This window comes from Alligator sinensis, unplaced genomic scaffold, assembly GCF_000455745.1.
Source record: "Alligator sinensis unplaced genomic scaffold, ASM45574v1 scaffold1227_1, whole genome shotgun sequence".
In the NCBI taxonomy this organism is placed as follows: domain Eukaryota; kingdom Metazoa; phylum Chordata; order Crocodylia; family Alligatoridae; genus Alligator; species Alligator sinensis.
The window spans coordinates 118,339-135,739 of record NW_005842618.1 but is presented as its reverse complement, the minus strand read 5'-3'; the positions used below and the strand labels follow the sequence as shown (position 1 = coordinate 135,739).

The following is a 17,401-nucleotide window of genomic DNA, read 5'->3' as shown; positions in this document are numbered from 1 at the left end:
GGGGTGTTTTGTACAATGAGAAAAAAATTACGGGGGGGGGGGGTCTAAGTGTGCGCATGCTTGCACGTGAGCCTGCTCCATCAGCGGGTAAGTCTGCTCCTACCCAGTGGGCAAGTCTGTGGGGGAAGGGGTGAGGGGAGGCAGATTGAGGCCGCAGTGGTGAGGGACGGAGTGGCCCCACTGCAGCTGCCACTGCCTCCAGTGCCACGTGACACCACGTGCGTCCTGATGCTGGGTGAGCAGGGGCATGGTGCAGCCCAGCAGTGGCAGGCATGCAGTGTCATGCTGCTCCCGGGGAAGCTGCAGTGGGGTCCAAATTGCAGCATGCAGCGGCTGCCACCTCCACCAAGGTGTGCACCGTGGTGGGAGCTCCCCCTGCGCCACTGGCTCCGATTGTCCCACCACCAAGCCCAGCTGAGGCCCCATTCATCCCAGCCCCTGCCCCATTCCCTCCCTCAATGTGGGGGCCTTGATCTGCCCCCATAAGCTCCTTCCCCTTCAGAGTAGACTGGTACTTGCCTGCTGTGCTGCTAGTGATCCACACCCAGGCTGCGATAATGGCTGCATGCGCGCCCCTCCCCACTCCTGCTGCAGCATCCTGCAGTCCACAGCTGGGCTGCCTTGTGGCCTGGCCATACCCACTGCCCTGCTCATGTGGGGGCTAAACTCCCTTAGGCCTTGCCTATGGTTTATTGCTAACTTTAAGAAGAGTTGATTAAACACATGATCCATGGGCATGGAAAATAGGGTAAGAAAGACCCAGCAGTTGGATAACAGGATAGCAAGGAATATCTGTATATTGGAAGATAGATAAATACTGCATTTATTTAAATTCAAGATGAGGAGCCCCCCCACACCTCCATTTAACAAATGGTGAGTAAAAATATCCTCATCTTGGATATGAGAAACAATGAGAAAAAAATCCTCATCCTGGATTTGAGTACAAGGAAGCAGCTGCCCTGACCTAGGGTCAGGGTTGCAGCTGCTGCCTGCCTCCTTCCACCTCTGCATGTGGTAGTGGGGGAGGGGGAACAGGAAGCTGGGGAGAAGGTATGGGGGGCAAGGGGAGGAGGTCAAGCTACTTGGATCCTCCACTGCCTGCCCCCTTTCCTGCCCCCCCACCTGCCCTGATGCTGCCTCCCCCACTACCTGTCCCTCACCAACACTTGCTCCCCTGACACTGCTTTACCTACTGCAGGGGTGGGGAAGGGCAAATTTAAGATGACTATCCAATAATTAGATTGTATACATGGAAAATTATAATAAATTTCTACATTTTCTATGTATAGAATCAAATTACAGGTGGGGGGGTGGGCATCTTAAATGTAGAGTTGTCTTGGAGTTGGCTATATATAGTAGACAGACAGATAATGAAAACATTCCATTTGAAATTTTATCCTGAACTCCTCAGCTTAATGGACACTTCTGTTCTCTCTGCTGACAAACAGATTGATGTGAATTTTATTCATTTTTATACTGGCTTGGGAAGCAAAGTAGTAGACTAGGGATGAGGGGAGAGGATAAACAGAAGATGTAATTCTTTTTGTAGACACTGTAGCGAGATAAAAGGAACTATAATTATACACAGAGCAATATGTACTTCATGCCAGGACCACATTTATTCAACAAGGAGAACACAAGGTAGAAAGATGTTTTCCAGCTTCTAATGAGTAGCAAAGCCCCTACAGCCAGGTTTACCTGCAGTCCTTAAGCATGAATAATTGTTCTGTGGTTGAAAACCACTTAATTAATGTGGAAATGCTCTTTTTTTTAAAACTAATTACAATTCAGTAGATAAAGACCATATATTTCTTTTATTGGATTTTATGTTATCATATTATACTATTTTAATATTATATATAACATACTATTTAATATTATATATTAAAATGTCTGGACATTTTCATACACCAGACTAAGTATGTGACCTCTCTCTCTCTAATATAACCTACTTTTTAAACTATTATTCTTCATTTAACTATAGGCCTTTGCCTGCATTCTGAGATGCTCCAGTTTATTTGTCCCTTTGATCTGACTGTAGTTGAACACTGTTACCTAATTTTTGTTCTTTAAAAGTAATGTTTACATGCACCCAGGAGCATGGAGCAATTGTTGGTAATCAGAATATATTATGTTGAAAAGCACCAATTGATTTTCAAAAACAAGGTAGCAGTTGCATCAGCATCATTGAGGAAAAAAGATACATCTGTGACTTGTGACTTCAGTCAATTTTCATCTGACAATCGTAGAGAAAGAATAAATCAAGAAGTACACAATTACTTTTCTGATAACTGCCATATTTTAAAAGGTATTAAACAACCAAAAAACAAAACTTGTTATATGCAGGCTCAATTTCTAAATGGGTTATAGAGGATTAATAAATTATTTTAAAATGATATAAGCACCTTTACAGATCGCTTACAGATGGTTAGAAGCATATCAGTTAAATCTGTAAGTAGTTGTAGGCTCAGGTTATTAAAATCTATCGACCAGTTGGATTTTGTAACAGTACACAATAAGTGATTGAGCATTTGTTCACCTATGAAGGGACCTACCAAAACTGAGGAGACAGGTGAACGATTTCTAGATGCCCACCGTCATTTTTGTGTTTTTTCTCAGTGAGGCCTTCCCATGCCACTGATTGGTCAAGAGGCCCCAGTGGCAGCCCCACCTCTCACTACTGATTGGCTGAAAGGGCTGCACTTGAGATGGCCCTGCCCCTCACTGCTGACTGGCCAAGAAGGCTGCCATTCATGCGGTTTCACCCCTTGCTGAAGGGTGGGGTCGCATGACAGGCAGCCCTCTCAGCCAATCAGCAGCAGAGGGATCTTGGCTCCCTTTCTGTGCACCATGGGAAGGAATTGCAGGCTCCCACTGGGGAGCCAGCACTTCATTTTCAGCAAGTTTTTTTTTATCTGGTGATTCTGCCAAAAATCATGGGAAATGCTGCTTTTCACAGAAATGACCTCAAATCACAGTTTCCACGAAAAATGCAAAATTGCAATTTGTGTAGGTCCCTAACCATGAGTTATATATTAACCCTGTATAAACCTGTTATAGAAGAAACCTTAATAAGAAATGCAATTAGTAAGATGGCACCAGGTATTTTTCTACTGAATTTAGTGGCAAAATCACTCATTGGCTACATTCTGATCACAGGCTCAATTTTTTTAATGGCAAACTTTATTTACACATAAAAGACCTACATTATTTGAAGAAGTGATGAGTCAGTTTATCTGCCTTGAGATCCCACTGCCCAGCATGAGGCACCTTAAAGAGACCAGATTTTTCAGCATTTTTTGAAAGCCAGGCTTCTTTAAAGTACCCTGAATGTTTATGCAATTGAAGCCACCAATGACTATTGAAAATATAGGCCAGAGTGCAGTGTGGGCATGGGAGAATGCAATAGAAGAATATAGATTAGAAATTGATGATGTGGGAGTTTTCAGAGTCTTTCAAACGGAGATATTGGACACTTCCTTTTTAGTGTTCAACAATGTGAAAAACTGTGGTACAGATGATTATTATTTATGCCTCAGACATCTCTTCTATTTTTCTAGTCAAGAAGATCAACATCCCATGAATTCACACAAAACTGAGTGGATGATCTGAATTATTAATTAGGAGGAAAGTTCTTCCTGATGTCTCTGTCAATCTCTGAATGACAGCAATTAAATAGCTACAAACCAACCAACGTAGGTAATCAAGAGTAAAGATTATTTTGGAATTCGATATCTCAAGCTTACAGAATCAACTGCATGCTGATGTTGCAATAATTACCTCATTGGGTGTGGAGCTAAGTGGCATATTTAAAGCCTTTAATTTCTATTCTGTTGTCTAGCAGAGTTTTATTGTTTCCCGTGGTCAATAACAATAGATTTTATACACTACTTTTGATTTTCTAGCAAAGCAAATACTTTCTGGAAAATCTATTAAATGAACAGTGATTTTCAACTTTTACAACAGCCTGGCCAACTCAATTTTTCAGTTGCAAGTCAGTCTCAAGTCTCTCCCCATCAGCTTGTTAACTCACAAATAGTATATTAAGCCATGTATCTCCATAGACTCTGCTTCTGCATGTTTGTCAGCATTAATTCTTTGGTTTATGGATCACTTTGTTTATTTATATAAATACTTAAATCATTAAAACTCATCTAATACTGTCTATAGCAATCAAGTGATGCTGGGGTTGTAGATACTGTTACTTGGAGTAACATTTTTTAGATTTACTTATACCCATACACGTATATATCTTATTATGCAACTCTTAATTATCTTCAAAAGATTATTTCAGGGCTCTAATCTCATATGTTGCATTCAGCAATAATAAATAACCTCATTGGCTCCCAGGGAGCTAATTCTTTGAGGAGGATAAATATAAGTTTTCTTGAATAGTGGATTAAAAATTCAACACACCTAATACTCTCACTGTTCATTACTGACGTAGATAAAGTCATTCCATTTGCCTTTTGTAGATTTTAGATCAAACTAATGACAGGATTGAAGCCCCCAGGGGCAGCCATGATGCCCCCTGATTGCCACATGGCTCCCCCCCTGCTCCAGCTCCTAGGGCACCCTTCCTTTTTTCTTTCCTGCCATGCCTTTGTTGGAATACTTTGATTACAAAAAAGGGAGGCTTCCCCAGGGTCCCAAAGTAAGCCTTTATCTATTATCAGTCTGGGGGTCCTGCCTAGACCCAGCCTACTCCTGTCCTGCCCCTCAGGTCTCTATGTCCTTGTTGGGGCCTCAACCTTTCCAGCCTCTGCCACTTTCTGTAGCTGGCCCCTTTTGCCTAGGACCACTGCTCCTGGCTTCTGGGCTTCAGCCTCTGTCTCACCCTATTGGGCTCTAGGTCCTTGACCTGGCTCCTGCTCCTCTCTGGCTTTGGGCCCTTGGTCCCAGGTTTGCCCTTCAGGATGTAGGCCCCTGGCCCAGCTTCTGGCCCTCTTGGCTTATAAGTTCCACCCATCTTGGGCTCTGGTCCTTAGCACTCTCAGCTCAAGGCTGCCTCTGTTGGCTTTCTAGCCCAGGCTTTGGTCCTCTTGGCTGCTGCCTGCCTGTGTTATGAGCCCCTGGCAGGGCTCAAAACACCATGTGCCCCTTGGACACCACTCTGGCTTGCACCCCTGCCCCTGTTAGGCTCAAGACCTCACATGTCTTGTGACACCCTCCATGGCCTCCAGACCTCCCCCAATAGCCACACACAGTCCTCCAGTGTAAACTCTAATAAAAGGGTAATTAAGCATCTGCTTTAAAACAAAACTTTCCCCTCCTTTTGCAAGGTATAGCAACATTTGGCCAGGCCCCTTGCTGCTGGGCTCTTGCCTTGTTGTGTCCTGAGTGTTGTGGGCTGGTCAGGATTCCTCTGGCAGCTCATCCCTTCCTGAGACCTCTGTTCCCTCTGCAGCATAGGTCCGACTCTCTGATCTCCCTCCTACTTGGAGCACCAGTTTTTTAATTGCCCAAGCCCCACCTCCTCTTCTCAGGTGCCTCTTTAGTGCCAGCACCACTGCGTCTTGCTAGTCGTAATGGGCAGCTTGCCCTGCTTCTGTATGTACCATGGCTTCACTGCCTCCAGACCTCCACTTGCATTTGCCAGGGTGTCTGTCCTATTTCTCTCATCTATTGAGGTGGAAATTACCTCTAACTGTGGTCTGTTTTCCCTGCTGTCAACCCATAATAAGCTGTCTTCCCCCACCTGGGGATCTCCCTGCTGCTGTTTCTCCCTTAAAGTAATGGGAGCTATGACTCCCTGTTACAAAGCCTGGTATGGGAACACGAGGAGAAGAATGAAAAATATATACCCCCAAATAAGTACTCGTCTGCTGGACATCTTGACATATTACCAAAAAAATTATATATTTAGTTCCAGTGCAGATTTCTAATGGATTTTGGCCATTAAAAAGAAGCTTTGGTCTGTGACAATTTCTTTTAAATATGCTTTCAAGAAAAGGAATATAAATAGTTGGAATAATAGTACAAACCTTAATTCCCAGCTCTATGTTCTCTCCTCCATATACATCCATTCCAGGATCCAAAAGACCTATTTCTCCAAAGAACTTCCTGTTGACAACAAAGGAGCAGCCAATCATTGCTGGGGTCCTGTAGGAAGAGAACAGTAAATTAAACTGGTGCAACATCATCAGTTGTCATTTTCCAATAGTTCCATAGACTGAATCCATTAAATAGTAAAATGAGTCCTGATCCTAAATGCCACTGAAGACTACATCAAAGCTCCCACTGGCTTCTGTGGTATAAGACTGGGTCTAATGTGCTTGCTGCCATTGGCAGGCCCATTGACTTGACAGTAGTAAGCACTATTCTTGCCAGTAACTTCAATTTTGGGGCATTATATGGGAGATATTATTTTGCTTGTTGAGGCATAACTGAATAAAATTCAATTGCTCAGCATACTCTTGTGTATGCAATGGAGAGCTAGAAGCATCCTATGGTTAAGGCTCTGAGCTGGGACTTAAGGGCACTTACACACATGCAGGGAGCCTGCTCCTATGTCCTGGAAATCCAGTGTGGTGGAGCAGACTGCTGGAGCACGTAAATTGATGCACACTGGCATCACATGTACCAGTGGTGCAGCATACCTCCATGCTGACAAAACGGCAGTGGTGAGCTTTGAACTAAGACACGTTTGATGCGCTTTAGTTCAAAGTGCACTTTTGCCATTTTCTCAGCGCAGGGATACACTTTGCAGCTGATACATGTGACACATGGGTGCTTTTAATTAGCAGAGCTTGCTAAATATAAGTGCCCGGCACTGTGTGGGGACACATGTACCAATGCCCTATGAGATTTGCTTTCGATTCTTAGCTCTGCCACATATTTGTGAGATTTTGGGTGAGTTTCATAGTATCTCAGTGCCCCAGCTCCAAGCCCTACCTTTGTACTATGTATTTACTGTGTATTTGCAAATGCCTAGAATAGGGTCCCTGGCTTCAGGGGATACTGTGATGGCAATAATAGTATTAATAATTCAGAGAAAGGAATGTGCCCTACTAATTAATAAGAGCAACAACAATGTGGCTGAAGCAAATTCTTTAAAAATCTGGGAATCGTATTCACAGAATTGGAATTGTTTGTTGCATTACTTGCTTATCTCTTTCAATAGCTGCAGCTTTTCTGAGGGCGGTAGGTGCAAAAGTTTTGACCCTAGAATTCCACAAAACCTCTTGGTCTTTAAGTGATGAAGCAGCATTATTGATCTCCTTATCTGAAGACCAGCCAAACTCAAAATATCTGTTAAGGGACAAAGACTGAGAATATGAGAGAGGTGGGTACTGACATTAATATATGTGCAAAGAGAAAGCACTGGATATTTTTGTACAATATTAAGGGCATTTGCTGGCAGTTCTCTTTACTAATCTTGTTTCCTCCCCTCTGTCCTTTTCTTTAATTTTTTTTATAAGGCTGGAAGAACTGAAAAGGTTTGAAAGCACTGGGTCATATGTTCTCCTGATATAGATTCAAGGGATCTATTCTGTTTTACATCAACATAGTATCTAGACCATTATTTTGCTGTGTTTTCACATTTGGAACCCCAGGCCAAAAAATTTGCTTTACCACAGAGCACAGCTCATAATGTAACTATATCATTATGTTCTTGCTACTTAGCGATTTACTAATCTATTGTGGTTGCGGTAGATGGAATGTTTATCACCTACTGAGACATTTTCCATTGTAAAATAAAAGGCATTTTCTCCTATTTAACCTAGACTCTGATCCGTGCTATAGAGAAAGAGCATAGATCCACTTGAGGGTACTAGCAAAGAAGAAACTGAGTATGTTTACTACCTCATAATTTGGGATATGGGAAGGCCAAAGTATGTTGGTTTTAACTCTTCCCACGTGCAGCATCTTTTTCAGAATCGTAATTACCAAATCTAAGAGGTGAAATTTCTTTGTTAGAGTGAAGTTCAGTGTTTTGCAATTGGATGGTATAAATGCACATGCAGCTTAATGCCTATGTATTTATATCATGTTTTAAGTGTAGTTTGATCGCGTGCTTCATAGAATGCAAATTCTATGTCATCATCAAGGCTAGGTACAGACACTCAAAAAGCCTGAGCCTGAATTGATTCAATTTTTGCAAGTTAGTCTAACTTGGCTAGGCTAAAACCAGTTTGTAACCAAACCGGCATCCCAGAAATGCAGGCACATGCCTGCAGTGGCTCAAGCTAGAAGCCAGAGTGTGCTAGAGCAGCTCTCCCTTCCCTTGCACAACACTGAGCTGAGGGGGGCATGTCCAGGCTTTGATTAGCTCAGCAGGGAACTGGTAACAGTGTTTATCACCCCTAACTCAATCTTTATTACCCAGTTAATAAAATAACAAAGGGACATTACCAGCTGCCTGTTGATTCAGCACAGACTGTAGCCAGCATGTGGTCTGCTAGCTAATACACAGACACCTCTCTGCAAAGCAGACAGGAGGGGGGAATTCCTGCTTAGCAGGGAGTGTTGAGGGGGAGTGGGGGGACCAGCTTCAAGTCCCTGCCGAAGCAGCAGCCAGGGAGCAGAGGGGAGGGGCCAGCTCTGCTATGGAGCAGAGAGCCCTGCCCAGCCCAGAGGGCATGCTGCGTTGCTGGGGGAGTCTGATTTATTTTAAACCAGCAAGGGGTCCAGGACAGACATTGCATAAATCGGTTTGACCCAAACTGGCTAAGTCTGATACTACGTTCAACCAGCCTTATCTCAAACCAGTTTCAGCCATTTTCAAACTGGTTTATGTGCACTTAACATCTGTTCTGTTACAGGTTTAAACCAGTTTCTGATCACCTAAACCAGATTATGTGTAATGCCTGTCCCTTGTCCAAAACATAGCTCTATTTGCTCAATCAAATCTGATCCATTTCATGGATTTCATAGACATTAGGGCTGGAAGGGACCTCACAAGATCATGGAATCCAGCCACCTGCCCAATGGTCAGAAGTCTGCTGGGGTCAAATGACCCCAGCAACATAGGCATCCAAGTGTGTCTTGAAGATGTCCAGAGTAGGTGCTTGCACCACTTCTGGGGGGAGCCTATTCCAGATTCTGGGGACTCAGATGGTAAAGAAGTTTTTTCTTACATCCAGTCTAAAACAATCTTCCCAGATTTTGTGATTGTTAGACTTTCTCTTCCCTTGGGGTGTCCTAGTGAACAGATGTTCTCCCAATTCCTGTTGCACACCCCTTATACATGTGTTGCATCACATCGGTGGCTCATGTTCATCTTGTGGTCGATCATGATCCTCAAGTCTCTTTCAGTCATGATGTTAGTGAGTGTAGCATTGCCAAGCCTATAGGTATGATGTGGATTCTACGCCCCACCCCTCCCCACCCCAAGATGGAGCACCTTGCATTTCTCAGTGTTGAATGCCATCAGGTTTTGATCCCCCCCACCTTATGAGCCTGTCCAGGTCAACCTGAATTACCAGCCTATCCTCTATTTTTCCAGGACCACACATTGCTTTCTATGATGTAGGCTAGTCCTGTAGTAGCAGTATGGCACTAGAGGCAGAAAACATGGCTTCCAGTTCTAGCTCAGCCAGTGATAGGATTTGTGACCTTTAACATGTATATTTTAACTGTAGCAACTCACTTAGTATCTCTGTGCTTCAGTTTATATAGGGTGTCTTTACACATGCTCTGGGGTGGGAGTGGAGGGGGCACTTTAATTAGAGAAGCTCTCGGGAGCCACTGTAAGTGCCCACAGCGTCTTGTGTACTCAGCGTCCCATGATTCAAAATGGCAGAAGGGGCACTTCAACTAAAGCTTATTCAATGAGCTTTAGTTAAAGCGCTTCCACTGCCATTTTGAAGTGTAAGGACATTGAATACATGTGATGTCAAAGCTGCCTGAGTGTGTTAATAGCACACTCCAGTGGGCTCAATTAATCAAGTCTCCTTCGATGCATTCTAATTATAATGTGTCGAAGCAGGTGTCAAGCACATATATAGGTGCCCTATTACGTATGTACAAGTGGCTATAACCCTTTTAACCTATGTAAGGCCAGATTATGATAACTTGACTCAATGCTGAGGAATCCCACCGGAGTCAACAGGAATGAGATACTGCTCAGCCAAGTTAAAAGTATCATAATTTGGCTCTCAAATAGCATGAGGCTGAATTTAATCTTTGTGAAGCATTTGGGATCTGTGGCACGTAAGGACTTTAAGTGCAAAGTATTAATATTATTTACATTTGTTACAGTATTTTCAAAGAATCAGGAAACAGTTGCATGCTGCTGGCATATTAAATGAGTAAGAACAGAAACCATCAGAACTCAATCTTAGATCGACTGTTTTTCAGCCAGCTATCTCAGCCTTCGTTTCAATAAACAGCACAATGTTTCATGGTTTGCTGCAACTCTAGTACTTAAGAATTCAATTTCATTGCTTTATTTGTAGCAAGATAACTACCATTAGCAGAAACAATTCTTTCTGGAATGATAACCATGTTAAGGGTGCCAAAATCTAATAGCTCCATTATCGTGGATTACCTCCAGGAATTAAATACAAGGAAAAGTCACTTTGTTTTCACAGAATGCTCATAACTTGTTTGGGGTTTTTTTTTCCTTGGCTGAAGAACTGGAACAGACATGGTAGGGGAGCAGAAACCTTTCAATTCACTCTCATGCTTGGTTGAGGTCAGTTAAGATAAAAAAGTGTTATTAAAGCTATTCAAAACATTTCCAATAAAACTGTTTAAGACGAGACTTGATTTTTGACCAAAAGGAAAAAAAAACCCACAGAAAACTGAGTGCCCAGTAGGCAAAATATTTTGATTCTGACATAGCACAATACTGATTCCTGGGGGTTACAGTTTGGATGGTATATTCTCTTCTGTTAGCTAGGCTACTATAGGGGATGTGACCTAACCTCCAGAGGAGAATGGCACACCCAGGGCACAACTTGGGTGAGGTGGAGTTTTTAAGGTTTTAGGGTGCCTCTTTTTATTTAATGTTTTGTGGGATTTATTATTAGCTGCCTTAAGCTTTCTTTGGATAGGGTAGCATATACATATAATAAAGACAGTAAAATCAACTCCCAACAATCACCATCAGGCATTTTAACAGGAAAATGTATTTCTGTTTTTAGTCCCATACAGTGGGTTTTGATTTTCCCACGGAAAATATCCCCATTCTTCTCCCCACCCCGCAACAATTTAAGTACTAATGTCAATGGTTTGGTGAATAATCTTCTTTGGGGAGTCACAGACTGGTTACTAATGAACAAGCATTCACCCCTAAAAACAGAACAAAATAGGCTGCCCCCATTGTGTCAGCATGAAAGATTTTAACAACGTAAGCTTGGATCCTGCAAAAATACCTATTCACCTGCTTATATTGATATACTGTGAACAGTTTCCTTAACACCCAGGGGCATATATGTAGTGCAAAGCATGTGTACATATCTTCGCAGGGTCAGATCTTAATTCAACATTTTTGAAGGCACAGGATACTGAATAAGTTCCAGAGAGATCTATATGGTATCAACTGGAGTTGATGGGTATCTATCAGTTGATTTCTTTAAGCATTGGATCAAGTCAACAGCAAGCTTGGAAACAGGATCATTCTCTTGTCCCTAAGAAATGACTACTTATCCCAAAGACTGTAAGAAAGCTCTTGTTACCACTGCTTTAAGTGCACATTTTCTGGACACACAATAGAAAGCAAATACTTTCCACAAACTCCAAATGCAAGTAATCTGGAAGACGTTTTGTAAATTAACCTCCAAATTCTGTTCTCCTTTAATATGCTCCATATTCATTTCCAAACACATGCTACAGTTAAACATCCAAAACGGCATTACTGAACAGAGCTGAGGTCCCTTAAGCAATACAAATTAACTGCTACATTCCTTTTCATAACAGCGGTTCCATATCAAATAAATGATAAGTCATGGAACGCTGGAATTTAAATAACAACACTGGATTGAACAGCAAATCTTTCAAAAAGGCAGGTGTTTAGAATAACAGAAGGCCTATCCACAATGAAATAATAGCCCAGGGATGATAAAGCCCTTCATTTTCCCTGCCCCTTAATTAAAAGCATTAACATAGTTGGGTTTTAAAAGCCACACACTGGGCTTCTGAATTTTTTATTTGTCCCAATTGCTATTTTTTTCTTTAATGTGAACAGAAAGTGGAATTTGGCAGCTTGGATGAACAGAGGTGATTCATATTTAGCAGAATTATTGGTTTTGTATCCAGAATTCTATGGCTTGTTAGTTTCTTATTATTTTGCTTGGCTCTCATGAACAAATCAGTGACAAAAGGTCAAGGCAGCATTAGCTCTTTTTAAAATACCTTCTCAATGAAGATAAATAAGGTAGGGAGACAAACATTTATCCCAGCCTATTTAGTTACTTTAATATTCTTTTTTTCTCCGGTGCACAGTTACGGTTTAATGATTTAAATGTCTAAAGTTTATTGCCTCCTCAATTCAAGGAAATTAATTCTTTTATACAAATTAGATTTTGCCTCCCATCTTATATTTTACTTAAGGCACAAGTTATAAGCTAGACAGAAATTCAACTGATTTTCAGAAAAGGTTAGTGTCCATTCAAATAGGGACTGACAGACTGAAGGAGATACACTAAGGAGATGAACAAGACGACCTAGTATCCATTAAATGCCTCTCCTCCTAAAGCATTTCAGCTCTGCAAAAGCTCCACAGCTGGCACTGCAATCCTGAAGCTATACTAGGCACTATGGCTGTTATCAAGCTATTCTACTTAAGGGCTAAGTACAGACAGTCAAAAAGCCTGAGGCTGAATCAATGCAATCTTAGCTGTGTAGATTGAACCAAGAAGCAAGTTAACAGACATTCACTTTGGATTCTGGAAATGCAGCCACATGCCTGCAGTGGCCCAGGCCAAAAGCTGAGAGGTGTTAGAACATGCCTCCCTGCTTGGCTGGAGCAGATAGCTTGTGCCAAGGCTAGCCTGCCCACCCTGTGAAGCATCCTGGGATGCTGTGGGACTGTGAGTTAACTTGAATCTGGAGGGGATCTGAGACAGTTCAATAAATGATTTAATCTAAGTCAGGCAAGACTGATACTACATCCAACCAGGTTTATCTTAAATCAGTTCCAGCCGTTTTGAAAGTGATTTATGTGCAATGAACTTCTGCTGTGTTACAGATTTGAACCAGTCTCCAATCACTTATACCAGTTTAGGTGTAATTTCTGTCCCTAGCCAAGGAGTTTTGGGGGAATTTGGAAGCACTGCCTAGACACACACCCTTCTACCCTGCTCTTGTCTCATCCCATCACTTGTGTATCCTGACACCATGCATCAACCTCTAACTAATATTTTAATTGTGAGGTCACAGAGCTGTAGAAATTTTGCACTCAGTGGTTGGATCCAGATGTGTAGGCACATGGAGTTTGTGGTACCGCAAACCTCTCTGCAGCACTACAAACTGGATGCCCAGCATGTTAAAACGTGAGGGGCAAAATCTGTTACCAGAAAATCCCAGTAGCAAAAACCAAAAAGCACAAAAAAAAGAGCATGTGCCGGCAGGCACAGAGGTTTCGTCCTCCTGGGAGATGCACTGACTGTAGGCCAGTGCATCTTGCCTCCTCCAGTTGTCCCCCAGATCCTCCAGTACACCAGAAGCTGGGACGAGTGGGGAAAGAGCAGTTTCCCTAAGGCAGGGCATTAGGGCTGCATCAAATCCCACATGCAGGGGCATGTGCAGCAGCAAAAAGTAGGGGAACAAATTTGTGCCACTACTTTTTTCCCCACTGCAAGTGCATGCATCTGCATGCGTGAACATGCTCAGTGGGTGCATCTACATGTGCCGTTAAGGTGATGTGATAAACTCTGGGGCACTTCACACCAGAGTTTATTCATGGAGCACTAATGGCATGTGAAGATGCTCAAACTGCTGTGGTCCAGGACTGTGCATCTGGCACTGCAGCAGTATGACCTGGGTGGAGCAGCACCTGACTAGCAGGGGGCTTGGGAGTCAGTCCCAGGCTCCAGTTGCTGGCAGAAGGTGCAGAGGGGTTATCTGGGGCACAAGGATGTTAAAGTGTGCAGCTAGGCTGTGGGCAGCCCCCACACTTTTGCACCCTCATGCCCTAGCCAGCCCCAGTCACATGTACATGCGTGCTTTGGTGCAGTAAGGAGGTGCACTACTATCTTAGGACACAGATAATTAATCTCCTGTGCCCTAATACCAGCACATGTAAACTGTGACACTTTGCTGCATAGCTAATTAGTCAACTCCGCAGTAAAGCACACATGTAAACATGCCCAGTATTTTTCATTTGGGCCTATCTCTGTACTTCTCTTATTTAGCTGGGAGTTACTGGAAGGATGCTGTGGAACTAGGGAACATTGGGAAAACCATAAAAAGTTCATTCACATGAGATTTCTTGCATAAATTTGCACCCTCATGAGGTGATTCAGATAGTTTGGGTGAACATGAATTTCAGCCTCACAATGACTCACTGGAATTACACCTGGATTTCTATTGCAGCAAACACAGAAGTAGGCCCATATTATCTAGGAACATTCATGCAAGTTGTCCAACTTGACTGTATTAATAAAGTGACTTTAAGTAGCAGAGTGCCAATTATTTCCTTCTCCTCAAAAGAAATCTACTCTGATAAGAAAAATACCATCTTTCCAAAGAGGTAGTCTTGGGTTGTATTTCAATTTGTTTTTGGAAACATTTCTAATTGGTTCAGGAAAAGAACATGCATTTACCAGCACGTTTAGCTACTTTACAGCTCAGACTCCTACATGTCACTGTGTTTATATAACAGAAATCAGGAAATCTAGAAAACACAGCCCCCTTTGATTTTGCGTATGAAAGCAGAATGGATAAACATTTCAGTCAATGGCTAACAATAATCCATATTAGATAGCCTTCCTGACTTCCCCTGCAGCTTACGCATGCTCCACTGTGGCCGCACAACTGATATGCACAAGCTCTAATGCTGGAAAAGCACTCAATTTTCTATTAGACATGGCCAACACTGCGTGTTTGTCTTTATTGTTGGGTGATAACATAAAATTACTAATGAACTGAATAATACATAACTTTACAGCTGGAGAACGTGGCCTCTCCGTAAAGCACATGCAGACATTAAATACCAAAGAGGTGGTACCAAAGAGTGACCATCCCAAGTCAGAAAGAGGCCACAGATAGTTATTTAGTAAATGGTGGTAGACAGCTAGCTGTCTATTGCTGCTTGACTAAATCTATAGAAAAAAAAAAAAAAAGAGATCAGGCATAAGATGTTTTGTGCATCTGTCACCTCTTCCTGATTGCACCTTCACCTGAACAAAACCCATTAATGAAAAAAAAACAAGAGTGAGAGAGAGACGATAGTACTAGAAATATGCTTCCTGTAAACTGATTCAAGGAGTGGTTGCTTTTCCAATCTTTTGGCAGAGGGAAACATGCTGGTGATAACACATGATGTGGGTATCTCAAAAGATTTTGGTATTTTGTAGTTTCTGTACGATGGCAGAAGGATGGCCTGTCTCACAGAACTAGTTCACCTTTTGGTTAAAACCAATCTGGAAAGTAACAAGGTACCATCCCTATACTACATCTTGCTGGTTTTACCATTTGGGAAACTATAGGAGAGAGAGCTTTTGGACAGCCAGAGAAAATATAGCTTGAACCAGAGTTACAGACCTCAAGTTTTCCTTGCTTGTCTGGTGTTATGACAGTTATATCTCTGCCTCTTTCCTTTGGGTTTATTTTGTAGCATCTCTCTCAGGCTATGAAAGGCTCCCTACCTTTTTAATGAGTGCACTCACCGAGCACTAGCAACACCTACCTAGTGAAGACTAGCCAGGCATAGACTGGGCCCAGTTTGAACCCTAACATGATTTTGGGGGGGCTAGCCTCTTCTTTGATTCTTATCAAGGCTCAATTAGGGATCTTCGTCTTCCCAGGGTGCTGCTACATCATTTCAACTGGGAAGTGAAATAAATCCTAAAGCTTCCTTCTTGTTAGTGAAAATCCCAGAGAAACCCCACAGTTGTCAAGTTTTGATTTCCAGAACAATGAGGCCCAGGGCATGAAGAGAATTTGAGGATGCAGAATAATTGAGCCAGGTGCCACAATTTATGTGCAGATCCCCTAAAATGGTTATTGATATAAACAGACTTCATTGTAAGTTTTCACTTATCTAACTAGGGTTGGGTATTTGATCGGTCAAAAAAGTTCAGGTCGTCGACTGGTCAAATATTGGTCAAAAATTGCCAATAGATCCAAATAATGCATAGAAAAAGCACAAATTTCCCATTAAATATGTCAGAAAAAAATATCATATTTCAGTCAAGAAAACTAAACAAAAAAATATTTTTATGTAAAACTTATAATCTTTGACTGGTCAGAAAATATGGAGTCAATTGACAATATCTGACAGGTCAATTGCCTGGCCTGCCAACCCTAAATCTAACAACTTTGAGGCAACAGGAGGAGAGAAAACTCCCAAGAATTCAGCCTCTCAAGTTTTACAGGAGGGAGGTACAAGGACTGTATGGCAACCTGGATATACTCCATAAAGCAGATGTTATTTTTAAGCAAGAACTTCAGTGAAATTATTCAAGAAGCTTTCAGTAACTATTGGTATCAATGGAGCCATGTGTGACCATTACTTAATAGTATTCATATGTGATGATGTCACACTCCTGAGCAAAAATAAGCCTAAATCTAATGTCACAGTCATTTACAAAGGGTTTCTTTTTAAGAAAAAAAATCAAATATTGCTTCTACCACATACAGGGGAAGCTACATATCATCCCATGGAAGAGAACATTTTCTAAGCATCCCTTCATTGACTACATAATGGTGTGGGCAGAAACAGACCTGATTTCTTTCATAGGAGCATAATAAAATGTGTACAGAAGGAAGACTGTTTAGCCCGCAGCAATGTACCTTGGTTAATATTATCCCCAAGATGGCATCTGCAATAGCTGTTCCTTGAATAACTCTAGCTACCTTACCCCAATGACCTTGCTTAATTGTCTGTTTCAAATGGGCTTATTTTGCTACTTGCAGTAAGTGCTACAGAATCTGAGAAACAAATTAAAAATAAGAGATAACACATAAAAGAGACATTAGATTTAGTGCCTTTTCTGAATTTTCCATGAGATTAACAGGCCTTAAAGAAACTTGTAATGAAACAAAAACCTTAGAAACTATATCTATATTTGAAGGCATCCCTCAGTTCTCCCCACTGATTTGACCTTGTCACGGACATATTTGACTTTTCCAGTATTGTCTAAATGGAGCTACTTCCAGTTCTCTGACTGACTTGCTCTAGGATCTCAGACAAAATATTAAACCTCTATGTGCCTTTGCATCCCATCTTTCCAATAAGTAAGCTGACCGTATTGTTTTGAAGAAAATCCAGGATGGGGAGTGACAAAAACAC

The 17,401-nt window shown here is 42.0% G+C and overlaps 1 protein-coding gene across 1 annotated transcript in view; it reads right to left on the bottom strand.

Moving 5' to 3' along the window:
* Nucleotides 1–17,401, bottom strand: part of GALNT17 (polypeptide N-acetylgalactosaminyltransferase 17) — a 217,277-nt gene that overhangs the window by 106,219 nt on the left and 93,657 nt on the right. The window contains exon 5 of the mRNA XM_025215025.1: nucleotides 5,985–6,102. Coding sequence (XP_025070810.1) covers nucleotides 5,985–6,102 — 118 coding nt within the window. The remainder of the gene's footprint in view (nucleotides 1–5,984; nucleotides 6,103–17,401) is intronic.